This window comes from Xiphophorus maculatus, chromosome 2, assembly GCF_002775205.1.
Source record: "Xiphophorus maculatus strain JP 163 A chromosome 2, X_maculatus-5.0-male, whole genome shotgun sequence".
NCBI classification, from domain to species: Eukaryota; Metazoa; Chordata; class Actinopteri; order Cyprinodontiformes; family Poeciliidae; genus Xiphophorus; species Xiphophorus maculatus.
Window position 1 is genome coordinate 19580645 of NC_036444.1, and position 27783 is coordinate 19608427.

At 38.4% G+C, this 27783-nt stretch overlaps 1 protein-coding gene across 3 annotated transcripts in view; it reads left to right on the plus strand.

The window, feature by feature from the left end:
* The window catches only part of smpd3 (sphingomyelin phosphodiesterase 3), a 65526-nt gene extending 39700 nt beyond the window's left edge, over nucleotides 1–25826 (plus strand). For all 3 annotated transcript variants that reach the window (XM_023324594.1, XM_023324600.1, XM_023324598.1), the window contains 6 exons: nucleotides 11938–12013; nucleotides 13730–13891; nucleotides 14903–14992; nucleotides 18722–18785; nucleotides 18989–19157; nucleotides 23601–25826. In XM_023324594.1, coding sequence (XP_023180362.1) covers nucleotides 11938–12013; nucleotides 13730–13891; nucleotides 14903–14992; nucleotides 18722–18785; nucleotides 18989–19157; nucleotides 23601–23702 — 663 coding nt within the window. In that variant the 3' untranslated portion in view covers nucleotides 23703–25826. The remainder of the gene's footprint in view (nucleotides 1–11937; nucleotides 12014–13729; nucleotides 13892–14902; nucleotides 14993–18721; nucleotides 18786–18988; nucleotides 19158–23600) is intronic.
* The last annotated feature ends 1957 nt before the right edge of the window (nucleotides 25827–27783 follow it).

A 27783-nucleotide genomic window follows, 5' to 3' on the forward strand; every position in this document is an offset into this window, starting at 1 on the left:
ACTGTAAATACACAACAGTGCTTCACCTCAAATAAAAGGATTGTTGGTGGGAAGCGATGGTAGTTTCCTCTATATGTTTCTGATGGTATTTAGGAACAAGGGCAAATTTAAGCAAATTAACGACAATCGCTCAAAGTATTGTTTCTCTGCTAAGATGGGAATCTTATCAGTATTTAACAAACTTAGTGTTTTGCACTAATGTCCTGTGAACAGGACATTAATATGTCCTGTTCACAAAGCATTCATCAGGGTGAAATGGCTACCTAAAGGATTCTTCCTTTAATTTTTATTACAGACAAATCTTACTGAAGTTCTTATTTTCACGGAAAAAAACATTAAACAGTAAAGGATATTATTTTAAAAAAGGCTCAATGTTGCTGGTGAGGAGAAAGCATCTCTGTTCTTGCTGAGTAAGTAGAGGCATCAACTTTTGCACTCATAACTAAACCCACACCGCTTTTTAACTTAATGTGTGGAAAGTTCAAAAGAACGTATGCAAATTGTATCTGCATGTACAAGCAGAAAAGCAAGGTAACATCAAATGAAGGCAAAATAAAGGAATACATGTGACTATTCACAATCCTACAGTAGAAAGCTGAGGAGCAGCCACACAGTTAATAAGTGTCAAACTGAATTTCCTGCTGCATGTCCAGAATCAAATGCAGGAGGTTAGGACAATGCTCGAAATCTGAGCTTCACTGATTTTTTTGATCATTCAAGTGAGAGGGATGTAAATATTGTTGCTCCGACATAAATAACACAACAGATGCAACTATAACCTAAAATCAAAACTGGTCTCACAAGGACTGAGATATTAAACCTCTACATTCGTCTTTAATCTGCAATCAGATCCACAACTTTATTCCAGAAATGGCTTTCAGGTTTTCTCCTGTGCAAATCTGTCTCTTTGTCAGGAAAACTTTAGGATTTCACCTTTTATGCTGGTGCATAAATCAAGTCCAAAGTAACAAGTTTTGCGAAATTTGAGCATTTTTATGCAGCTGCTTGGTGTTTACTTGAAGAGTTTTATGTAAGCCAGCTCACATTCAAAACCTTTAACTTAAAAAAACAAAATCATTAAACTTCCAGTCCAGTCTAAGTATTAAAGTTTATTTGAAATATTTCTGACCATATTTTGCTTCAGTCTACCAAAAGAAATGTTGTCTTAGCTGACACTAATTTTAAATTCATAGTATTTGAAAGCAAAACATAATTTACTTATACTGTTTCTTTTCTTTGTGTTCAAACTTTATTGCTTGACAGCTCCTGAAACTAAACTCTTGAAAAAATGAAAGTCCTCTGTATTTTTGTACTTATTCAGACTGTATTGAAAGTCCGTTTAGATGCAACCCTCTTAGTCAATGTTAGTGCAAGAACTTCTCAGTGTTCTGATTGCATGTTATCTCTGCTGTATCGATCAGCTCCGGTTTTATATTACTCCGCTTATCTGCCGCCTGTTTCTCGGCCAGCTGCAGGCTTTCATGTGTCTGCTCTTTATTCCTCATCCTTCAGACATCTTGGCAACTTTCCAAGGTGAAGCCCTCGTTCCCGCACTGATCCCCCAGCTCACTTCACCGCCAGCTGGGACGCATCTCATTAGATACAGTTCATTTGAGGCACCTGATGTTCACACTGTGTTTGTCTTTGTACTCGCCAGATGACTTGATTGTTCTCTCATATGAAACAATCAGTGTTGTTCCTTTGTTTGTTTTGTTTTTTGATGCTTTGCCGTGTTTGCTGTGGCGCATCAGTGTCCTTTCTACATGTGATTTACAATTCATTTCTCTCTTTTTTTCAGTTCTGATTACATAGAAAATTAATTGAACCTAGCCTGTTTGAATGATATTGTAAAAATGATTTATCAATTATTTACACCCATTAGTTAAGTGAATACTATGCTTATAAAATTAGATTAATATTCACTAAATTTAAACCTGAAAAGTTACACTGCATGGATCGTGGATATCCTTTGACTTGCTTCCTTCCTGCTACATTTTCATTATATAAATGACAAAACCACCTTTAAACTGGTGACGGCAAAACAACAGCATTAAAAATCATCTCGGATGTGGATGGTCTTTGCAGCGGTTTTGGAAAAATCCCTTAAGGTGAGCCAAGAAAATAGTGCACCACCTATTATGAGTATTAGATTGTAAGTTCCCTTTTTTTTTTGAGTATTTCCTGAACTTGTATGGTGAGGTCATGTGGGTCCGATATCATAAAGACATCATATTTGGGTCCTGGGTGTGATGCCGAGGAGTCTGGTGGCTTCAGTGGCAGCTCATCCATGGCAAAAAAATAAACAAAAAAACATCAGGCTTAACAGCCTCAGTGTGACTGGTCAGCAGGGATCTTCACAAAAAACATGCTTATCACTTATTGATAATTCATTTAGGAAGGACTGTTAGAGCTTAAAAGGCTTTCAAAAGCTTTCACTCAACTTTACAACCGGGAGAATTGTTCTTCTTTATAAACTGAGCCGTTTGCCTTGATCGCCTTAATATTTAATGTCTAATATGGTCAGGTCTCTTTCACACAACTGCCAGCTGAGTCTCGGCCAAGTGAGTCAGGGAGCAGCAGTGACCAGTCGGGTCTGACGTTGCAGCCCAAATGGGGAAATTACTTTGATTTTTCAGGAAGCGGCGCAGACATTAGACCAGGTCGTGTCGTGCTCCACAGTAGTTTTCAAGGTTTTAGTTAAAGGAAACAAGCGCAAATACCCACTGGAGATGAGTCGAGAAGTTATAACGAGGAAAATAAGTGAGACGCACACCACCTCAGAGTAATACATGACATGGGCCAGCATGGAACAGAGACAACAGTAAAACAGCAACAGGAAGTGAAAGAAAATGAGGAGAGATTGATTACTGGAAAGGACAGGTGGCTGATCGGAAAGAGGGTGCAGCTGTGAGGAGAAAAAGAGAGAGAGAGAATCAGTGAGCAGAAAATATTTAGTGAAGATGCAACCAGACTCTTAACCCGACGGTCTCCTGCTCCTCAAAAGCTAATGTCCTGCAACATTTAGACGCATTCCTGCTCAAACACGCTCGGATCAAATGATTGAATTCCCTCGTCATTCAACTGGTAACAAGCCCTTAATATGACTCAGCTGTGATGGAGAAAGGTAGCTTTGGGAGACTGGAGTTGGAGAACTGTGTCTTAACCTTTCCACAACCAAAGTTTGGGCAGGCTGAATTTTTAAAATGATCTCTGAGTAATAGTTGTGGTTCTTTGTTTCAATCTGGCAGTCGGGTTGGTGAAATCTGTCTGGAAAATGAGTACATTAAGTCAAAGCTCTACCCAGATCATCACTGGCAATTTCTGCCTAATGAGTTCGCTCCAATTAGGAACAATTTATGGTTCGGAGTTTGATGCCAGTGGGTTGGAAATGTAACTTAAGGGGCGCCGACATTCTGATGATTTCCCCGTGGATGTGTTTACCTGGAGAGCAGCAGCAGGTCAGCAACATAAATCTGAATTGTGACACACAAGTGAGATGGAGAGAGATGGAGGGAGAAAGACAGGAAGAGAGAGAATATTAATTAAAAATGTTTCCCCAAAGAGGAATGCAGCATGGACAGGAAGAGAGCACCAAAGCTGGACCCCATAATTAAAGCGTTTCCAGTCTCAACATTTATCCCCTTATAATTATTTGAAGCTATTAAGTGCGTGGTTGAGCAGTCACACGTGATTGTGAGTAAATACACAGTTTAAATGCATTACTACAAATTAGATCTGAAAATAGACGACGGATGGCGAAAAGCTATAGAAAAAAACTTACCCCAGAGATTTAATGACCTGAAAGATTTCGATTTGTAACCAAAGTTGGTCAATCTGACAGAAAAAGAACTTTCTGCAGGAGAGGTTTTGAATCTTTTCTCTCTGAAACTTTGATAATACCGACATGCGACTTAGTTTGATGTCTACGCAGTCCTTTTTCCAGTAAAACAGGTTTTAATTATTTATTTTTTGTCAGCTATACATTCAGAACTAAAGCTGTAGACCTTGAAGGCAAGACAAAAATGGAATCCATGAGAATTAGTTTGGACATAGTTCACCAACCGAGAGGAACATTTCTTACAGCAACACAAACATTTAACCCATTTTCCTCCAAAAGCTTTTTGTCTTTTTAACTTCAGTCATTCTGATCTGCATCATTTGAGCAATACTCTTGATGAAACCAATTAGAGCAGGATCCTTGCAGCAAGTTTTTGTGGTGGCATCTGGGGGTTTGGAGGTCACTGCTTTGAGACTTGAAAGTGCTTTTTTGTTTCTCTCATTTGCATATTTTATTGTGAAAAATATCTGCCAAATGTCAACATTTAAGCAAAGAAGGTTCATGTTTTAATGTAATGCTTTTTTTTTAACCAAGAGTCAGAAGCTGTAGTTTGGTCAGGATTCAATTTTTTCTTTGGTCTATCTTCATTAAATTAAGATTTGAGTGGAACGTGTATCCACTGACATGGAGCTTTTATTTCTGTCTCGTCTTATTCGATTTGTTTTTTATGGGTTTCCCGATTTGGAGCAACTTCTCTTCGGTCACAAAATGTTTTGTCACTAGAGCCGTCAGTCATTTTCTTTGCAGTGCACATAGATCAGGATCGGAAATTTGCACTTTCTGTTTATTATTATTATTGAGGTTGATTCCCAAACGTGTTTTGTTTAAAACCCAGGAATGCACAGGAAGGATATGCTAATCCTCACCAAAAGACCTGAACTTTTGGCAATGTGATCACAATTCTGATATTGTAATTTCTGAATTTGTTTATTATTAATTCATTAATTGTTGTTTTAATTTTTAATCTACTCTGTACTTCATCTGACGTTGAATACTTACTGCACGCTGTTTATTTTAAGTAACAAAATGCAAAAAAGCCATTCGACCATTTATTTATGTCAGGGTTATATGTATGTGAAAAGCTTGCAATTAACTATTTACTATATTTAGTGCAGGCATCTTTTTAACAATGTGGATAATACTAGAGTTCAAAATCATGATCTTCCCAGCTTTGCTCTGCTTCCTGTTGTTCCTGGCAACAAATTGGCTGTTTAATTTTCAAGTGAAGTAATCAACATGCAAGTAATGTGAAGTGAAATCTCTGTTCATCCCCAATATGACGATAAAAGTTAAAGCAAATATTTACGGCAGGCTCAGAGCTCTTGTAATCAGACTTGCCTGGTTCGGTTGGCGTCGAGTGTGAAATCTCCTCTCACAGCTCATCTCTTCTCCACTCGATTCTGTCTCAATGCTCCGTAATGAGAGGAAGTCTTGGAAAGTTTCAGTATCCCCCATCCTTGACTCATTTTCTTTTTTTATTACTATTATTTTATAAGAAATCCAGTTAATTATACTTCTTGGGAGGGGGTTTTGGCTTATACTGAGCAGAAGAGGAGAAAAGAGGAACTGAATAATTATATTGTTTTTGCATAAACTGTTTCCTGATGAGGCTCTGAGCTTTAAAAATCCTTGGCACCATGTCAACATAACCTTAACTCTTGGATTGCACACATATTTACTGTCCAACATTCCTTATGAGCACGAATGTGCGCATATACACACTGAAACTTCCCTGCAGGCCTCTTGTCAGTTTCAGGGTGCACACACACCTATTGAGGCATGAATAAGCCCCTGAAATATTAATACATAGTGTGGCATGTGGATGGAGAGAACAGCACTGGAGGAGAAAAAGAGAAACTGAACAGGTAGGAATGGAGATGTAGTTGGAGAGATACACCAAAAGAATCTCTTATTGTATTAAATTTTGATTAAAATTTTATTTGGAGTGAATTATATGAATTTGAACCAGATAATATATATATTTTTTCCTTTCCTCCCATCTTAATGCAAACCTAAACGAGAGGAAAGATAGAAGCATTTCCCTTATCATCTTCTAAAAAATAACCACTTCAGTCTTAAAAATGTGAAAGCAAAATTTAAAAAATAAAATATTACTCAGAGAGAAAAACAGTAGTGATTTTTACAATAAAATCTAGCCGTGGCACTCATTTACATTGCCAGCTAAATTTAAAACAATTCAGTTTTTATTCATGGCATACAAACCCAGTTTTTAAATGATGTCAAAAAACACCAAGATACCAGCCTCATTCCTAGATTAAGTGGTAAATCTTTTAGCTACATCCAGTTTTGAGTGTAAACAAAAGGATGTGTGAACATGAACCTTTTTAAGTGGTAATTTAATGTTGTAGATTGAAAATGGATAGAGAGAAAAAGAAAGGGATCTCTTTCACTTTACTCTTTATTTCTGAAACCTAAAACCATACCTGATCTGCTGGGTTCATCTTTCTCAGAAGCCAACGTTTCTTCTTTAGTTGTTTATTATATCTGAAGCACAACATTTTTACTCTTTACAGGTGAAAAGCCAGCTCCTGCAGGGCTTTCCATCGTTGCTTTAAATTTGCATAGCTTGGCCCCATTCTCCTTTATGTGTCATCTGTTGGTAACTGCATAAAAATAATAAAATAATTGTATAAATAATCCCTCTTGAGCATGCACCTGCTAAAGCCACAGGTTAAGCTTTGTCAGATTAAAAGTGCAACTTCAAACGGTGGAAGAAACAAGCATGTTCAGACATGTTTGATTATTGTAGCAGCAGAAACCAGAGAAATGTTACGTGACTCTTCATCCCTTGGAACAAAGCATTACTTCTTTAGATGCTTATATGCTACTGGGTCTGATGCTTTGCATTGCACTTGGTGAAGTAAATCTGCACACCTATTGAGCCCCATTCCCTGAAGCTCTCTATGCAATGTGGCTTCCTATGAACACCTTGTAATGATTTTAGGTGACCTACTCCTTCATCCCTGATTGGCAATCGCTTACGTGTCATCAAACCACTAAGAACTGATTGCTTAACTAGGATGTTTGATGGCTGGACTTGATGCATGGGTGGCATCCTATATCATGCTGAAATTCATCAACGTCCCAAGAGCGACCCATTCTTCCATAAAGCTACTGGATTTTGTGGGAATGGAGATGAGGGAAGTGAATGTCTGAATTCAACAATATGGATAGATGAGTGAATACCATTGGCAACATGGAGTATTCTGCATTATGCCACCCACATTCCCTAAACACTCGTTACATGAAGAGTAATTGAATTAGAGACTTAAATGTTGAGTGGGAAATCTGGGGCTGTGAGGTTTATTTAGTGTTTTCAACCTGAAAAGTTGGCTTGTGTTTGGTATTGCAGTAAGATTAATTAAGCTAATGCTTTCCTGTGGCTCTGAGGGTTTTTCTATGAAAGCCTCTTCGCAGACATCAAGCCAAATCATATCGCCTGCTGTTGGCAGTTGTCTTCAATTTGTCTGAATAAATGTCCACTCTTCTGTAGGCTGCCTCAACACTGTGGCTAATTCAAAGAACAGAAAACCCTGTTCTCTCGACTCGTTATGTAAGACGCATTTGTGCATTCTGAATGTTTTTATGTATGTCAACGAGACATTAGAAAAGAAGCATGTTTTGAAGTCTGAGAGACGGTAGATCAGAGAATAGTTGTGTTGTCGAAGCATAGAGAAAATGCTCTGTTTTGTTTGGTCTAAAGATGCTTCATTCTCGTGTTGTAGTTTACAAATGCTTTTATTTTTCTTGGTTGTTTCAAGTTGTGTGAAAAAGAGCTTAGAGATTGATTGTGTTTTTGCTTTTTTTTTTCCTAATCAGGCTTTATTATTTCAGATGATCAGGCTGCTGTTATCATTAGACAAATTTGTGAGTAAAACTAGAAAAACTGTTATTTGCCCCCTATTTTTGCTTAATTTTGCGAGTGCAATAATGTTTTATTCGTATGTAGGCTTTACTAACAATAATCTCAACCGTTATGCCGGGTCCTGCAGACCGTCACTGCTGGAAGATACTATCGGTTCAAACAAAATTCTTCAAACACATAGCAAAATGTCAAACCTGAACAATTTGTAATGAGACTTTAAATATTTACTGTATGTACAATAATGTGAATAAATAAAATTACTGAATATGGGGTTAAACTAAAAACACTAGATACATTCACTTGTGGCTGGAATAAAACAAATCTGGATAAACATTAGCTTAGGAACCATTCTCAAACTTGGTACCTGTTGATTTGTCACAGACTCACAGCTCCACACAAACGACAAAATGTTTCCAGAGCTGACAGGAAAAATGCTCCAACAAGTTCCCGGCTGTCGAAAATCTCTGCTAAACCTGTCAAATGTAGACCTGTCAAAACTTTCCTTTCCAATTTATCCTTTTCTTTGTTTTTTTGCCACTGTACTGAAGGCTTCAATTAAGAGAGGACCTCTAAAGCACTGGTTGGTTAGAGTTACGATGGGCAGCAGAGGTCACTGACAACATAAATCTCACTTTCAGTGAGTCTGTAAAAAAACCTTCTAAAATGTTAATTTTAGTTGTTTGTTGAAATTATTTTCCAGATAGTCATATTTTCACTTTTGTTGGAGCAGGGGGGAAAATATATATTCATGATAGTGCTGCAATCTAAAATACAATTCCTTTTATTTGTACAGTGTTTTCAAAATGTTTTATATAACACAATATTTACATTGGCTGTAACTCTGATCCGAATTTAAGAAAGCTAAGAGCTATAAATTATGAAAGGTTAGAGAATCTTGTTGTTGTTAGATGACAATTGTTGGAGTCCATTTCGTATAGTACGCCTTAAATTGTTGTTAAGTTGTTAGTTGTCAAAGCAAGTACAAAATGTCTGGAAAAGCTGAGAAACTACAAATCAAAAATAAAATGGACTCAATGTTTTGCCTCTGCTGGTTTGCGGTGCATAAATCTGTGTGTTGCTCCATCATTTTAAAGATATTAAGGTCCGAATGAAAGGCAGTATTTTGTTTGTGACCAATGCCTGTCTCCCTCTGGTGACCATTTTCAGGCCTCAGGCAAACGTTTGGACTCACCTTGGTGTTCACTCTCACTTCAACAGTCAGGAGCACCAAACTACAGGTCTCAGAGGGCAAACCTCCCTGAAGATGTAATGATATTCTAATAACGCACTACTGATGTGATTTTTAAACAAAACGTGGATGTTTCCTAATTATTCCTCACTGGAAAAAGGAATTGCTTTATTGCAATTTACAGAGTATATAAATATCTTCTCCTCAGTTTTAATTATCTCATTTTATCATTTGGCTTTTGCATAGTTGTTAAAATCGATCAAATTTTTTGTAATCGAAGAAACAAGCAGGCTGCTTTAGGGTTTTCTATTTATTTGACACTATTGTAGGTCAGCTGCTATTCTACTAAATAAATGAATAAATAAAAGCTACATGCAGCATCTGTGGATTTCAAATAGCATTTTCTGATTTAGTCAAATTCAACTGTTGCCAGACTGTTGCAGATTTTTACAAGCTTTTGTTGAACATAATGTAGGTTGTTTAGCTTTTTTAAGAAGTCCTCCGTGATTTTGTTTGGTGCTCTGCTGTTATTCTACGTTCAGCTTACCTGGCGAGATGCTCCTGTCTGTAGCTCTGCGTCTGATCTGCGAACCCGAGCAGCGATCTGTTTTGATCTCTCTTGAAACAGACCTACTTCATGCAGACGCCTTTGCGCTTCAAACCCCACAATCACAGCTTCCCTTTTCTCCTCTGCAGCCCTTATTCCTCCTCATCACCGTGAGTCTGCTTCCACCCACCGACACTTCAGAGCTGCGAGTCCTTACCTTCGCTTCTCCTCCAGGACTCTTAGCGCTGCTGCTGAAGGTGTCTGATTAAATCCAGAGTGATGTCTTGTTGTTGTGACGTTGCTCTCCATGTCTGCTGCATGTGGAGTGGAGAAATTGAAGTGAAAAATGTATGAAGAGCAATGAGGATGTGTTAAAAATAATGACCTCCTCAGTAGCGTCGTTTATTGTCTCTGATAGAACCAGCTCGTATTTTTATTTTTATTTATTTATTTGGGGTTTCTTTGGTGAAACGAACTGACTAAAGTCAAGCTGCCGATTGTTGCAAATGACTCTTGAAAAGCTTTGGATTTTATTTTTCCCTAGTCGTCCTGTTTTGCTTATCTTCCTGAAATCCTCTCAGAAGAAAACACAGTTTTACTTTTAGTGTAGCAACCTTTCAGCTTGCATTGCTTAGTGCTGATAAAAGAAATGTTTCATGTCCCAGCAGCACCCCAGATAATATATAATCCTGCACAAAATGTCAGAAGTACCATTGTTTCTGGGGAAAGAGCAGATCAAACGGTGATCAGCAGTACTTGTTTTTTAATAACTTTAGCTGATATTTACAGATTTTTCAGAACATTCTTGGAAAAGGTTTCTATTTTCTTACCTATTAATTATTTTTATACCTTAGCATTATCACATATCTACCATTTATATACATAAGCAGAGAGACACACTCAGATAACTGATCGGACATGAATACGAGGTTTAATTTGCTTCATTACAAAAATCTAAAGAAAGTAATAATAATTATAATAATACAGGATATTTAGCTTTGTGTTTCAACCAAATAAATGAAAAACATGAGTCCACAAATTGTAATTTTGTCATGTGACTGAGATAAAGCAGATCTGTATCTGTATTCTGGAGCAGGAACATCAGGATTCAGAGAAGGCAGCAGGCTTCTAGCAGAGTTCACTGCAGCTTTGCTTTTTATGCAACATCAATCAACTCCGCTGCAACATGCTAATATCACAGCTGCAGCAGCGAGTATTTAGACAAATTAGAGCACAATCAGTGACTGAGAGAGTCTCCCTACAAGCCGAAAATGCAAAGAGGCTGCAGCAGGATCAGGAGAAAAGCATTTGAATGCTGCTCTGGATAGAGACTTCACTGTTTCCAGATTATTCCTCACCCTTCTAACCAACTTCCTTTCTTCTGGGCAAAATAGTTCGAGTTTGAACATTTAGCTCCATTATTAAAGAGCTGCTACACGTCTTTTTACTAATACTACAACTCCCATAATGCTCTGCTGGTGCCATTCAGGATCCACAAGCTAACTTCCCATGTTGACTCTTAGTGCTACTTTGCAGCCAGTGGGATAATTTTGAAGATTGGGACAAATTTGTTCCTTTGACAAATGGAGCTGATGCAGAATGGGTCTGTTTGTAATTATTTTGGATAAGATTTTCTCAGATCTATACCTTCTTGGACGGAAAATTATTATATTGTGTTAAGCCATGTTTAATGTTAGTTTAATTTCATACTAAGTGAGGTCTCAAACGTTCAGTCATTTATTTATTATATTTTTATTTTTTTCAAAAACAGACTTGAACATAGCCACTCATTAAACGTCACTAAGTACAGCAGGAGTTTTCAAAGAAAGTTCTCAGCTTTGCTGCTGGGAATAACCTTAGAAAGAATTTGACCCAAGTAACAGGAAACTATACCTTTTATTTTATTAAGGCACATGTTCTAGACCAATGTCAAAATGTTGTGTTTTATAAAGATATTGCTTATTTAATTTATTGCAGAGCAGGCAAAAATAAATAAATCGACAAAATTATTTAGTATTTGAATTTTCGTAGTGCAAAAGGTTTTTACAGCACTGGAATGTTCTTCCCAAAGTACCAACCTCGTTGAAAATGTTTGGACCTTTGCCTAAAAGCCTCGTCTGTGCCAGGAAATCGACCAATGTCATTAACCTGGAATTTCTCCTGAGGGCAGAGGTCAAATATCCAGACAGAAACTTGCTGATTGCCACAGCAAATGTGTGGTCGAGGTGCCACTTGATCAGGGACATTTAATAAGAGAGAGAGCAGCAGCATAAACCATTCAGGCATAACATTATGAACAAGTAGTTCAGATTATCTATTCATTTTGTTAGTTAATGTGTCAGAAAAGGGGAAAATTAAGTGAGACAAGCCTGTGTGGCTTAATTCAACAGACAAACTACTACATTGCTGAGGTAGAAAACAATGCTGGTCCTGCTAGAACGGTTTCCTTGACATTGTGTGGCGTCTCGTCCCTGCAGGTTCACGTGGGCACCTCCCATCAGGAGCAGAGGGTGGTGGGATACCTTACCTGCACGCACCTCCACGCCATAGAAGGTACAGTAGCCGCTGCTCAGTTACTCTGCGGTCCATCTGTTTGCATGTAGGTCTAAGCTGCTTTAACGCTCTGAATGTCTGTTACCAATGTCTGCCTTCACGTTCGGAAATTTAGCTAAACGAGTGCGTCTAAACCCTCCGTCTGCTGTTCCCATGGCGACTGCCTCACACAGACCTATTTAAAGCCTCCCGGTCAATGCCACGCTCATTTTTTACCAAAGACAACCCTTCCACCCCCTCCCTCTCCTGCTATTCTGGGCTTCTCCTACGCTTGTTGCAGGCCTAAATATAGCAGAATCAGGGCTGCTTCTAAAGATACACCACAGATAAACCCCCCTCTTAAGGTGAAGGGGGTTGCGATGTGAGTGAGGGAGAAAGAAGAAAGAAGTGAGACCACAGGTCTGAATTTTTTTCTGAGTCGAGCAAAAAATGCAGGCAGACTGAATCTGTAACCGAGCATGAACTGAAGTTAATAATTCAGCGCCTGAGTGGAGGTTTGGGGGGTTTCAAGTGAGCAGCAGCTGGTGTGTTTTCTTCTGCACACCTGTGAGCTTCTCAGATATGTACAAACTGTGGCACACATGTGGATGCACTTAAAGTCACTCCAGATTTCTGTTTCCCACCTCTTTTTGTCAATCATACCATAGAATTTTCTTCTTTCATTTATTTACCGTGTTACCATTCTCACAGTGCCTCTATTTTCATTTCTATTATAAGGAATCACCTGTACAGACAGATACTGTCCCTTTTTATACTTTATATTATTTCATCTGAAGTTTATGTATGCTTAATGTCTGTGAGAGAAATGAAAGAAAATGAAATCAGAACTCCTGTCAGGTCCCGAGAGGAGCTCTGATTTTTCTCGATAATCTGGATTATAACAGTTCAAGACTTATCTCTTGTGCCAAATTATCATTATTTTTAAATAAAAGTTTGCAATAATAAACTATTGATCTTTAATACCTTTAAAAGATTTTGGTGAGATTTCAACACTCTTTCGTTCTGAAAGCAGCACTCAGCGCTACATCCAATTGGATATTCCCACAAAGGTTGTTAGATTCTATCAACAAATTTGAATATAAACCTCGTAAAGCTGCGTGATATTCAGCATGGCTGAATTTTGACAATTCAACACCGACCAAAAGCTTTTCAAAAACTTAAATATAAAGAAAAAATAAATATATTTTCACTCATGAGTGCACAAGTCTCACTTAAATGTTTTCTTCCCTTAAATCTTCCTGTTCAAACACATTCGCAAGCAATTTAACAACAAACACGCCTCCACATTCCTCAGTTTCTTCCATTTTTTTTATTACATTTTTTTTTGTGTAAATTTTGATAAAACACAAACATTTCACATGGAACTGAGCTGCGGCCCAGAGTAATCAAAGCCAAAGCCACCTACTCGCCCTCCAATATCTTGACACGTCTTTGTTTCTCACACCTTCCACTGTTCATCTGTTCTCTCCGATGCTCTCACCCTTTGCCTCCCCCTCTGCCGCTCGCCTCCTCCCTCCTCAGATTTACCGGCAGCAGTTGATAGATGCAGCAGACCTCGGTGTTAACAAACACGCTAACAGTCTCTCTAACTCCTGTGTTATGTAATAACATGAAAAAGAAAAAAAAACAACTAAAGCAGATATAGTAGCCTCTGGATGAGCCTGTTTTTAGCTCAGAGTGGACAAACATGCTCCGGTGGTTTTCGTTTGCATCCAGGCGATTCGTCGGTCCGCTGCGAGCAGCTGGACCTCCTCCTCCAGTGGGGGGCCGAGTTTCGCCAGTCCTCATCCCAGTCCCCTGAAGGCGAGAAGGTGCTGGAGGACCTGGTGGCCTTCGATGTCATCTTGGGAGACCTCAACTTTGATAACTGCTCTTCAGGTACACAGAGCTACATCCTGTATCCCATCCGCCAGCACGATCCTGGTGTCTCTCAGGTGTGCAGATGTTAATGTCGTTAACCTTCAAAGTAAAAGTCAGCAGAACTACAACATGGAGCAGTCGAGCATGATTAACTTCAGTAGTTTGAGTGACTAAAACAAAGCCAATGATTAACACTTTTATTACCGAATCTCATTTGTTTTTAACAGTTTATTAGAGGTCCATCTGATGCATTTGTGGTTGAAACATGTTTATATTTCATTTAATGAAGTTACTGACACAGTGGGTGGAGTAGCCAGACATTTTACTCAAATAGTAGTAGAAATTCTTCATAATAATAGTACTCAAGTAAAAATAAAAACTTTGGTGCAGTAAAATTACTGCTAAATGTACAAGTAGTACAACACTAAATTGAATCAGTTACTGCCTCTGTCCATTCAGTGTTGGTGGCTCATAGCCAACCTGTTTGCAGTTTTCAGTAGTTTGTCTACTCTTTATTGCATTTTTAATTTATTTGGATCTCTTGTTCCCATTTCTTATTGATGCATTTTTCTTTAAACCCTGGTTATAATCCAACTGTGTGAAATTTGAATAATTACAGCCTTCTCCTCAGTCTGAAGATTTCTAAGAGGAGTGTATTTGTTGAGTCGCATTTATGTTTAGAAGCAAATAATAATAAAGCTTAAAAAGGAGTAGTTTTAAACATACTTGGATTTCTCACATTCATCTTACTTTATCACAAACTCTTTTAAATTAGAACATATATCTATAACATAGAGACTCAAGATAAAAAAAATGTTTCTGTGCCAAGTAAATTGTAAAGTAAAAAATTCCCCTTCGCTGCCATCTACTGTTGATTGATGGTGTAAATGTTTTTAAAGCTTTATTTAAAAAGATCCACAAAATACATCATATGTAAATCAATACTTTTGCAGTAAGTTTTCGGTGTATTCCGAGCCGTGACTATTATTTTAACGTCCACGGTTGGTTTGTGTATCTGTACTTTTCCAGAAGACAAACTGGAGCAGCAGCACACACTTTTTTCTCAGTACAAGGACCCATGTCGCCTGGGGCCAGGGGAGGACAAACCGTGGGCTCTGGGTAAGAACACATCCACTCAAGTTCGCCTCACGCCGACAATGATTTCAGTGTCACCCGAAGCTTATGACACATCCACAATCCCAGGTGTCGCTGCAGCAAACGGGCTCAGAGCAGAGCGGACCGCAATCTGCATCCTCGGGCTAAATCAGGATGCGAATTAAAATACCACCAGCACAGCAGGGCTGATGCATGGGCATTAGTGACGCAAAGACGGGAGGCTTTTGGTCTGGATGTGAAGCATTATTTAGGCCAGCGGTATTTCGGGGACAGTGTGGGCAGGACAGAGTGAAAGAGCTTGTTTGGAGAAGAGCTTATTTATCATTTTTGTAGCAAGCTGGAAAAGTAGCGGCTCTGCGTTTCCTCTGTAGCAGCTCAGCGGGAGCAGAGAAAAGAGGAATCAATGAAGGTGAAGATTACCATGTTTCACAAAGGTAATCCAAAGAAGACTTGGCATATATAAAAACATTTGTGTTGCAGCAAGAAGCAACAGAAGAGTCAAACCTGACAGCTGCTGTGAGAGCCTGTTATCATCAGCAAGCATGAGACGGCTTTCAAAAACAATCAATGTAACTTGACTGAAGCTGCAAGAATTAAAACTTTCACCAACATGTCTGTTTTTGGTAATTAAACAACAAATTAAGCACTGACTAGTTCATATTAGGCAAATAAATGCCAAATAAATGAGTAAATATGAGTCAAGGGAGTTTTTTTTGTCAGATGAGGTAAATTATCTTCATAAAATAATATTCAATGACAAGATAAATACCAACTAATAGATTTGGAGGACAAAATATTACCCGAAGTTGCAAAATGACTATGAGTTGAACATGTCAACCATTTTAAGGTGTGTTTTATCACATATTAATTTCTAATTGACATTTTTTTAACCTAAAAGTTTATCTGCAGTCATTATCAGTCCCAATTTTTGATCAATGCTGTTTATTAATGACTCACTTGAATTGATCTTTTTCCAGTGCAAAATCAATGTACAACATACAGTAAATCATATATAATATCGACACACCACCAGTCTTTGCAGAAAATTGGTTGCTTTTCTGCTACAGATTCAGCTTTTATTGTGGGCTGTTTTTCATCCATTCATTTTTCATTCATGTAGTTGAGTCTCACTGAGATGTGAGGTTTCATTCTTTGCTTTTGGAAGGCCAGTCCATACACTTCATGTTAGGATGCTTTATCCATTCTACCACCTGTTTTGATTTGTCTGTGGGATCTTTCTCCTCTCTTGCTCCTGATTTTAGGTGTTCTTAGGTCTCTTGAAATCTTAACCTTAAATCCTCCTAATTTGATTACATAATTGTGGACAAAAAGTTCAATATTTGTCTAATCTAAGCTTTTCTCAGATGACTCCTTGCTCTGTCATCAGTTTCTTAATCCCTGGTGATGTTCTTGAGGACAATCAGATTTTGTGCTCCAGCAATTTTCAGTTCATGGTCCTTTAACATCCCAGGGTTGTTCTTGTGATCACAGCTTCTATTAACCATTGTAACACATATTAATTGTGTGTTTATGTGACACTATTTTATCATATTATTTTTGAATTTTGCACTAGAAATGATTCCCAAATAATCATTTGAGAAATAATAATCAAAGAGAACTTGCTAAAGTTCTCTTTCTAATCTTTACTGAATTTGCAAAGCTTTCTCATTGTCAGTCTTGTTGAATCCTTGGATAACCCTCGTTTTAGAACAGCCTCAACATTTGGCCTATGAGTTTCAGAATACAGTCACTAGGAGTCAGTACTTTATTAAAACCATATCTGGAGTTAACATGTCGCTATTTTTCACAGTAATATCCGGTATTTATTTGTATTTCCCTGGTTTTAAGTTCCGTCTTCTTTTGTGACCCATTATGTACTTTGGGAAGGAAAACAATCCAACGAGAACAGAAACCGTGGCCTCTGTTGGAAATGAGGAAGTGTGGGTGGAAACTATGTGAAAGAACGCATGTTTTCTCTGTTCCGGTGCGACGCAGAGTGTGAATGACATCAGGATTCATTAGCTCAGAGAAACTGAGGTCACGTTGACCACCGAGAAGAGAGAAACTCTTCTGCAGTCATGGAAAAATCGAAATACATCCATGTTTCAGAACCACCTTCAGACCCAGTGACGCTCAGCAGTTTTCCGTACGGCCTTACGGCTCGACTCAACATCGTCATTTGTTGAGGGTTCCAGACTTTTGTTTCTCTGAGCTTTCCTAAGCTAAGCCAAAATTGTTTAAAGAACTGGACTTTGAATTGGACCAATGGAACATTTGGATTCTTGTGCTTGGAATCATTGTCCTGCTGTTGACCCAGTTTGGACTTAGCTAATGCTAACCTGTGACATTTGACTCTAGAATAATGTGATATACAGAGACGTTGAACCCAGTGCTCCTCTTTTTGAGTCTTCACCTTCACATTGAACTGTTTATGACAGTAAGGGATGGTAAACACATGTAAAGAAGTTGGCAAAAGCCTGGTTGCAAATTGTCAAAAATTATACAGTCAGTAAGCTGACACAAACTATAATAAAACATATTCTTCATCGTTTTGAAGAATACGATGTTTCTTCCAAACTTTTGCTTTTAATAGTGCCGACTTCGCTGATGACTGTCAAGTGCTTTTCATCATCAGCATCTGGCTGCTTCTCTTCTTGAAAGCACAGAAGATGTACACATATTTTCACCATGATGGTACAAAAACCCTCCATTTGCCAAGACTGAGTAGCAGCACTTTCCCAGATGAGGTGTAAATAACTTCCACTCTGTGAAGCACAAAGTTCCCACATGAAATCTCATTCCTCTTCATTCCAGTAATCGTAAAAATCTCCTCTTAGAGTTGTGAAAACTGCTGTCTGCACATCAAACATCCACTTCTCTTAAGAGCTCCGAGCACTTGTAAATTGACTGGACTCTCTCTTCATATGGAGCCGCCTCCATCACGTTATTCAGCCTCATTGTGAAAAACGTCTGAGTGCTCATCTCTCCTCTCACCGTCACATCTCGCCGCTGTATGAGAGAATACTGGAGTCTGAGGATTGCGAAGGCAGATAGCGACCCACTGAACAGCATCCTCTCTTGAAAAGCTGTTGCTTTTGTGAAAGCTATTCTGGAGATAAAGTACTGAACTTCACAGAGAGGGCCACATTGCAAAGCAAGCCTCAGATCGATAAAGAGGATGCAGAGATGGTTTAGTGTTACGCAACTGGAGTGGACGGACGTCTGCTTGGCAGTCCACAACGTCTCAAAATCTGACCCGGATTTGCTGCTATATATACGACAGTATAGGTTGATCAATGAAATCCATGGAAAATTCTTTATTGGCATTACAGCCATTAAACCATTATTTTAATGATATTTTGCATGTTTCATGTTGTATTTTTATGTTTATGATTGGTGATGAGCTCCAGGGCCTCTTTGCCATCGTGCCGATCTTTAGTTCCCCCAACATACTATTTCTCAAATTCAGGTTGGGTCCATAACATTAATTTCAGTCAAAAGAAAGATGTTGGTAAAGGTAAAATATTACTTCAGACCGAAACCTGCCAGGTATATGATTCAACCAATCACCAACAGGAACACTGCGCATGAACTCTGCGAGGAGAAAACTGCAAAACACAATTACATTTTAAATGTTTATGCATATTGAAAAGATTGAACATGGTTTAGTAAGACTGCCACTTATACAGGTCTACACTTCAGCCTTTTTTATTTTATTGGTTTCTTCTGCAGGGACTCTGCTGGATCCCAGTGGCCTTTATGACGATGACGTCAGTTCACCTGAAAGTTTACAAAAGTAAGTCTCACATGGGTTTAAACTTACTGTGTCAAACTTCTTTTTTTTCCACTTCATGTTAAACATTTTGGCAGCCATTGTTGTCACTTGTGTTAAACCACGCTATGTTTATTTTCTGCTCACACAAACTCTTAGTCTGGCATACTTTTAAGTCCTGCAGTGAGCCCACTTCTGTAACTGAGTGAATCTGATTGTCCTTGCAGAGTGATGGAGAACGAAGAGGGGAGGAAGGAATACCTGGTGTTCCCTCCCAGTAAGAACCAGTGTCCTGCCACCAGTCAGAAGGGCCGGAAAATCCCACTGAAGGGCAATGGACGCCGGATCGACTACATCCTCTACAGTGATGAAGGCATTCAGCAGGACTGGAAAATGGTAGATGATGAAATGTTTTCCTGTGTGTTGAAGAATCTGAATTGAACCTTTACTCCCTGAGTGCAGATATGTGGTGAATGCAGGATTGTTGTCACATGTAGATCGTAATTAGTTATATCTGAAAATGCCTGCAGCTCCTTCTGTGTTGCTCTCAGTGCTCCGGCAGCCTTTCTTTCAATCTTATTGTTTTGTTAATATTCTGAGAGACTATGCTCATATGCATTTGGTTAATACGATTTTCTATAATTGGCAGCAGCTATAAACTCAAGACTGAATGCTGAGAGTGAATGGAAAGCATTTTTTACATTTGACTTTTGTTTCCGATAATATGTACAGAATATGTCAAACTAAAGGTCCTAACAGGACTGAAATTATCTACACAAGTCTTCTTTGCAGTGTTTCAAAGCCACTATGATTTTATGTCATGCTAAATATTTAATTATCGAGATTTACATAAACGCATTCATCTAAAAGTAAAACATTGCCGATCTAAAACTGCATCTGAAGAAATAGGTGGGAATGAGCTCAAAAAAGATATGAACACCCAACTTGTTGCAAACTTTACAAATTAGACTTGTAAAGTCTAATTTGACTCTACAAACTGAAAAGGTTACAAAGTTTCACCTACTAGAACAATGAGACTTATTTTCAAAAACCTATTGATTAAAGCAAATTTTATACTCAAGTTTTAACAAAAAGACAAAATCTGAATATTGAGCCTTTTTTCTGCTTCAATCATCCCTGATTCACAACAACTATATTCTTAGATGTAATATGTAGAGTAGAACCAGGCAGCAGTTACTTTTATTTCAGTTTAATCAACTTATACAGAATATTTACACCACTTTTTATTAGAATTTGCTCTCAGGCTTCTGCTTGCGGTTCACTCTGGACGACACGCTTATCAAACCCACAGGAAGACTTTGACTGAACCCAGGGACCCGAACAACAAAACAAAGCAACACCAACCGGAACCATTTAGATATAAACAACAGAGTCTTTGTCAGACATTAGAAAACCAAAACCCATCATTTACATGAAGACGACTCGCTCTCATCCTCCTGCTTTCATCCTCTTTTCTTATAAACTGCAGCCAGGTGTCGCCACCTTGTGGCAGAGTACGGAAATTCATATCTCTTCAATAAAAGCTAATCAGATAACCATTTTCAATATTTTTGTTTGCTATTTCTAGTACTTTACATCAGTTCTTAATCTGAAATGTGTTTACAAGCATATCATAAAGATCAATGATTATTTTCAGTGTAACTGTTAAATTATTAGCTTTGATGCTTTAACTTAGGGGTCTCAAACTCCAGGCCTCGAGGGCCGCAGTCCTGCAGTTTTTAGATGTGCCACAGGTACAAAACACTGGAATGAAATGACTTAATTACCTCCTCCTTGTGTAGATCAGTTCTCCAGAGCCTTAATGACCTAATTTTTCTGTTCAGGTGTGGTGCAGCAGAGGCACATCTAAAAGTTGCAGGACTGCGGCCCTCGAGGACTGGAGTTTGAGACCCCTGCTTTAACTTTTTAGCTATAGAGTTGGTTGTCTCATTAGCAGTTGAAGTATCCCTCTAAATGACAATAGAGTCAGTGATTGTTGTTGGAAAGTACCTCAGAGGGCTGAAATGTTTCCCGTTATTAAGCTCTGGCTCAGACGTAGTCTATCATGTAATCTCATGGGCTGCGAAGGCCTTCTGCCGTGGTAGTAAATCAAGCACACAGCCAGAAGAAGTAACTAAACCAAGTTTAAGAAAACCTCCCAGAACCTGATGAGAAAAAGAAGCAATTAAGACATAGCCAAGGCCTTTCCCATATCTGGACCAATGAGTGGTATGCACTAAGAGATCTGCAGCTGGGAAGAATGGGTGTCAGGAGTCTTACACACCAAGGCTTTTGAGTAATGGCTTTAATTTTTATGAGCATGCCTGTCAAATCTCTGGCCTTGTTGTGTTAATTGTAATAATATAATTTTATCTGTGGAGTTTCTGTTATCATTAGCAGCTGCAGTAAGTAACAATAGAGGAAGTAACTGGTGTTGGAAAGTACAGAACGAGGTTGCTGAGTCTGATTGACTCAGAGGTTGTTTACATGTGTTTAACCTCGTCCCTGGACTTCCAGTGAAAGAAATACTAGAAACATGAGGACATGTGAAGTTGTGGTAACAGCCTGGGGATGGCCCTGTCATCTTAACACAACAATAGCAGTACTGATCTTGTGTCTTTTTATTTTGTCTACAGTCAGTACCTTATGATAATAGTCAAAATCTGCAATGTAAATGGGTCACAGATCTGAGGACTTGACCTTTTTCGATCAGGTCTGTCTTCACCTTGACACAGTAGAGCTAGGCTCCCATCAGGGACATGGCCTCCTTTTTTCAAGATTAGAATCATAGAAACTACTTCACTAAAAACCACTCATGTTCTTGATTATGGTAATATCCTAAAACATTTAAAGAAGCAAATACCCTAATAGACTACGTCCTGCAAAGGAACATCCACCTCGATCCCCAAACACCACAAACGGCATCAGTAACAAGGGGAAGTCTATATGGAGTCCAAACCCACACCAGGATGCAGACACAGCTGAAAGCCTGCATTACGATTAAAAAACATGGTAGAAATTGAGTTAATATTGATTTAATTGAGATCTGTTTTTCCAAGAGACTTCCTGAAAACCAACAGGTTTTGCAATCAAAGCTAAGAAGCTTCATTAAAAGCAAATTAGGCAAAATATTTACAATCAGGTGTTGAAGGAAGGATGAAGGTAGAGCTCTTTGAAAATGATCCATTTCGTTAATTTGCAGGTATTTTCGCAGCAGTCCTGGGTGCATATTTAAATGCCTTTTTCTTCAAAGCTCTTTAGCACCTTAGCTTTTTTAATAAAAAAGGATCTAAAGATGTGAGGGGCTAAAATGGTATTGTAAATTAAAATGTAGCAGATTCAGTCTGTAAGTAAATCATTCATGTGAGGCTTTTAAAGTTTGCAGTGAATCTCTGACCTGCAGTAAACATCATCCAGAGAATTGATGCTTTGAAAAAGAAAGATAATATAAATCATAGTCCAGGACAGAGCAAATTGTTGCATGCTGTAACACTGCTGTCAGAGAAACATCTAATGGAAGAAAAGTTGAAACTCAATAAAACAAACTGAATAAAAAAGGATCTGATACATTAGTCCCATGATGAGTCGCTTTATAGCTGTTTATCTTCTTTCACTGAAAGAAAATCCCCAACACTTCTGTCTAAGCAAGAGGAGAAAGGTCTAAATCATATTAAAAAATCCTGAGAGCCGATTTATTTCCCTATTTTATAAGTATGTTTATATAAAAATATCACTAATAAGGGAGGCCAGTTGAGCGCCCACTTGTGAAAGCAACACCTCTGGTTTCACAATGACATCATCCAGAAACTGTTTGCAGGGGTCGTCTTCCGCACGGCCACATTTCAGATGTCAGTGAAACCGAAAATGACAAAAGTGTGCTGTGCATTAAGCAACTCATCTTTTAACTGGTACAAAAATAATATAGATTAAATGTTTAACTCAAAAATTGAAAGATAAAATTTCAGATATGTTGAACATAGTGACATACTTCAAGTCCTTTTCTTTTAATTTTTATGATTCAATCTTAGAGCCAAAGAAAATTTAAATGTGTACTTTTTAGCCAGAAAATGTCACATTTATCCAGTAAAAATCATTTTCAGTAGAGAAATGTTGCCTTACACAACTATAGGAGCAAATGTTGACTCAATAGTTGTCCAGCAGACAGTCACTAACTCCTTCCACAAAGAGGCTAAGCCACAAAAGGTCACTGATAGAGAACCTGGATGTTCACAGAGTGATGTCTTAAATAGAAGGTAAACTCCTCTGACCTGAACCCCACAGAGAATCTACAGAACATTGTCTAGAGCAATCCTGGTCCTCGAGGGCCGGTGTCCTGCAACTCTTAGACGTCTCCCTGGTCCAACACACTTGAATCCAATAGTTGAATCACCTCCTAAGTGCAGTCAAGTTCTCCAGAGTCCTGCTAATGGCCTCATTATTTGACTCAGGTGTGTTGAAGTAGAGACACATCTAAAAGTTGCAGGAGACCGGCCATCGAGGCCTGGAGTTGCCCACCCCTGGTCTAGAGGAAGGTAAGAGACACCAGACCCAACAATGCAGATCTCCTAAAGGTCGCTACTTTTTGGTCTTATTATTAGTCTTATACATTTTCTAAGAATTTGATGTTTTGGTTTTCATTGGCCACAATGAACAGAAATAAACAATACCAACAATTTTAGAGTTTCTGTTTCAAAAAAAAAGATGAAATTAGATCTGCCAATCACCTTACCTTTCAGTTTCTACTGCTTCCGCTGTACATGCTTTTTTTTTTTATCTGTGTATGCATTTACTTTTTTGTCTTAATTTTGCTGCATGAACACATTTATCCTTCTTTTGCAGGACATCGAAGAGTTCAGCTTCATCACTCAGCTGGCCGGCCTCACCGACCACCTTTCTGTGGCCATGAGACTGGCTGTTTCCACCGGGGAAGAGGAGCCTTAGATCCACCGCCTGACATTTATATCCTTTAAATTTTACTGCCATGGAGGAACAATTAGGAATAAACTCGGGAAGTTCCGAGTTTACAGATATGGAGCAGCGTGAGGGAAGATTGAAGGGACGGCGAGTGGATGAGTAAATCTGTGGAAGAGTGGACATTTAAGAAGAAGGACGAGAGAGAAAATTCAAAGGAGAGATGTAAGCTGGGGGAATTCATATTAGGAAGTCAGAATTTTTTTTTATCTTCCTGGGTAAATTACCCACAGATTCACACTGAACACTGCGACTTTGAGACTGTTGGTTTTTCCTCCGACCCTCCCTGCTGAACTAAGCCTGGAGGGTTTTGTTTCAAGTGAAGTGTTTCATGTAGCCAATTCACACACTCATTTTATCGGATCTGTTTTAGGACGTAGTTTCCAGTATAGTTCTTTTATTTTTATGACTCTACCTTCAGGAGCAGCTGGATGCTCATTGTTGAGTGCGCGAAAGAACATGAAACTGAAGTGAAGCTGCTGACCGGCCTTTACAATGACCATCTGTGATCTTGTGTTGTGCTCCTTCCCTAAAAGTTACCGGTCGGTTTTGCTGTCAGTCGTTCACCACGCTGACCCCTTCACGTCATTCCCAAAACCTCAACAAGTGTCTTTTTTTCTTACAAACAAATCTTACTAAAATGAGAAGAAGAAAAAAAAGAGTTTCTATTATAGACACTCCACTTTTTATAAAACTTACAATGCCTGTTTAATATGAATTGACATGTTTCTAAGGGAAGGAAGAGGTTGGATGCAATGTGATGCTTTTAGCATGTTTCTCAGATATTATCGGTATGAATTTGAAGAGCATTTTGTAGATAAAGCTCCAGTGATGCATGAAGGTAAAACGGTTTACCGCACTGTTATAGCAGCTCGATTCACGCTGACTTGAGATTGGATGCCTCAGTGAGCATTTACCCTGAAACACGCACTCGGATTTATGTTTGTGCATGTTCAAAACACAGAAAGGTGTGCACAGGAACAGGAGGATTTAAACAGCAAAAGCACACAGCTACACTTTGCGTAAAAGAAAACAAATTGTAGGAAACTCTAATAATAATCATTATCATCATCTTCATCATGTGACTGTCCCAAATAGATAATATCAGGGTGTGTCGTTATAAACCTGTGGAGGTACCACGCTTTGAAAATTAATCGCCTTCTCCCAGACAGAATCTGTTGATTATTTGTCTCTTAAATTTGTCAGTTCATTAACCAGACGAAGTAGTAAACACACAAAACAATTTTCAAATAATGATTTTATTCATAAGGAATAATGCTATTCCAAACAACCTGCATGTGAGAAAACAATATTATCTCCAAAACTTAATAACTGGTTGTGACTCCCTGGGTGGCAGTAATAATGCTTCCCTCAAGCGTTGGAGGGAAGTGAAAAAAGTCCCTTAAATCAATGTGGGGGAGTTCGGGTCCACTCTTCTTTACAGAATTAGTTTGATTCAGCCACATTAGGGTCATCTCTCAGATTCTCAATCAGATTAAAGCCCAGACTTTGACTCGGTCAGGGGGGGCAGTAAAAAGAACCACTGCACTGTGAGGGGGAAAGGTGTAAGCAGTGCATACACAGACATGATTAACAGCATTAAGATCCTCCTTCTTGCTCTGATTGGTTAGTTGTGACCCGGGTGCGGTCCGTTTCTGCAAATGGCAGTAGCATCATTGGGAGAAAGAAGAGGAGTTTTTTTTCCCACAGATTATTTCTGTCATGTTGTCCTGTCAGGCCATAGTGACAGTTTTAACAAATATGTAAAAAATATATATTTTTACAAAAGTTACCCACTGCAGCTGTGATTAAATCAGGTTGTCTTTGTCTGATTTCAACTTTTGCCTGATGACTTAGTGTGCCAAATAAAGCAAAACTAGAGGAAACCTGAGAGGAAAAACACTTTTTGCAGCATTGTATGTTTTGATCATTTGTTATGAACCCATATTGTTGCTACAATGCCATTACGTCAGATAAATTCAAAGCTTATTATGAAATATAATGGATATTCAATGTTTGGTTTTGAATACTGACATCGCCCACTTAGAAATATCCAATAAATCCCAGTATTTAAATACAAACCCAAAAGTCTAACTACCGAATGCGAGCAGACTCATATTTTCCTTCCAGTTTGTAATCCTTTTAACTTTGAGCACATATTTAATGGAGGAAGTATGTCCAGCAAATTGAATTGGTTGATTAAAAAGAAAAACACAATTCAGTCGGATTGGTTAGCCTTTTTTTTGATTTGCTGTCAACCAAATTCTAAATTACTTGGAGTCGGTTAATTAAAGTTAAACTTATAAATATAGGTATTTTGTATCAAATTCTGTAAACCAGGCATAACTGGGTGAAACTGTGAGCGCTATATGGCAGCAAAGTGCTTTTAATATGATGTTTTCTAGGTGTTAAATATTCATCAGCTGGTATTAGTGGTAATTTATGGTAAAGCTGGTTAACACCTCATATTTTGTGTTTACTATAAGCATAAGTCTCCTCTCCTTTTTCTTTTGCATCAGAAGACAGAAAACAGGGATTCTGCTTCTCTGATAGTTTTACAAGTTCTCAGGTTTCTCACAGCTACGCCTCTCTATTTAAATTATAAAGTATAATCGCTGTGACAGAACCACTGGGTGTAGTAACCTAACCCTTCTCTCCCTCCTTCAGCAGCTCAACAAGGCATTGATCAACACTTTCTGCAGTAGGAGAAGTCATTCACTCAGGTTCACCTCAGTGAAAACACACAGAAGGAGCGTTACATTAGAGCGCTGCAGGAAAATGCGTTCTAGCAGGAACATTTTCCAAGTCTCACAGTCAAAACATGCCTTTTGGCGACTTCGTTACTCAGAACAGTTTGACCATTTTCAGAGGAAAGTTTGTTCAATCATTTAGGCATAAAACTGTTCAACTCAAGGGATTAACCAGTGTTTTTTGACACACAGCAGAGAGCTTTTAACTTAGAAAATACATTTTAATGACAGATTCGTTATTCAGCAGAAAAGAGTTTTATCTGATCGTTCAGGACAGATTCTAAAGACATGGGATCGTAGAAGTAAATATGGACTGACTTCCAGTGTTTTACATGGAGAACGATGTTTACAGCCATTTTTAACCATCTGTTCCTAAGTCACTTCAGGGGAGTTTGCACACAGTAAATTATTATAAACTATTAAACTGTAGACAGGCTGTAGAAACATGAGCCACTGACCGTAGCAGTGAGATGGTAAATGACACTGAGTCAGAAAAATACCAGGTGTTATGTGTGTTAATTTCTGTTTTACGGTTTGAGTCCAGAGGTCACCTTGCAGCTCGGTCACGCTCCTTATGACTCACATATCGTAATTATTATGACAATTGCTCTTATTTTTATGCTAAATTGCTTGTTTTTTATTTTTTAATTCATCACTTGTGTGATTAATTTTATAAGAAATTTTGCTCCGATCCCAGAATTATTTTCTCTTCTTTTCCTTAGATGTGCTGTCATTATAAGCGAAAGTACACCTTCTTTCAGGTCAAGGGTTTAAAACATCAAGATCCTGCTGCATATGGATCTGTTTCTCCAAGGTCATTGTTTGTCTCTTCCCACCCTTGCATCGTGTGGGCTCCACAGCAAACTGCCAACATTTCTCCTCATTTAGAGGTGTTGTATTATCACAGTGCATTTGATTAGGAGCGCATGGCTGCTCCAGCAAAAAGTGTGCGCTCCCATTTTTATTTAATTTTGGATTCATCTTTGTTTATTAACCGACTGTGTGGAATTTGTCCACTTTAAGTTAGAATTAAACAAATTAAACTTTGCAAAGACCAACTCAGATTTATTATTTTTGACATAGACGACCCAAGAATTAGGAAGAGTGTCTACTTTCATTTTAACTAAGACTATGTGAATCAAAATCTCCCACAGTGTGAACTCTGCTGGTAAATAAGATGCTGGCTGGCTTCGTTCAAGACTTTAAATTCATATTCATTGCTTTTTGCTATTTCTGCTTTTTATGGTGAAAATGTAATGGTGACAAACCCAAATTACCACAATGTAAAATATCAGTTTCAG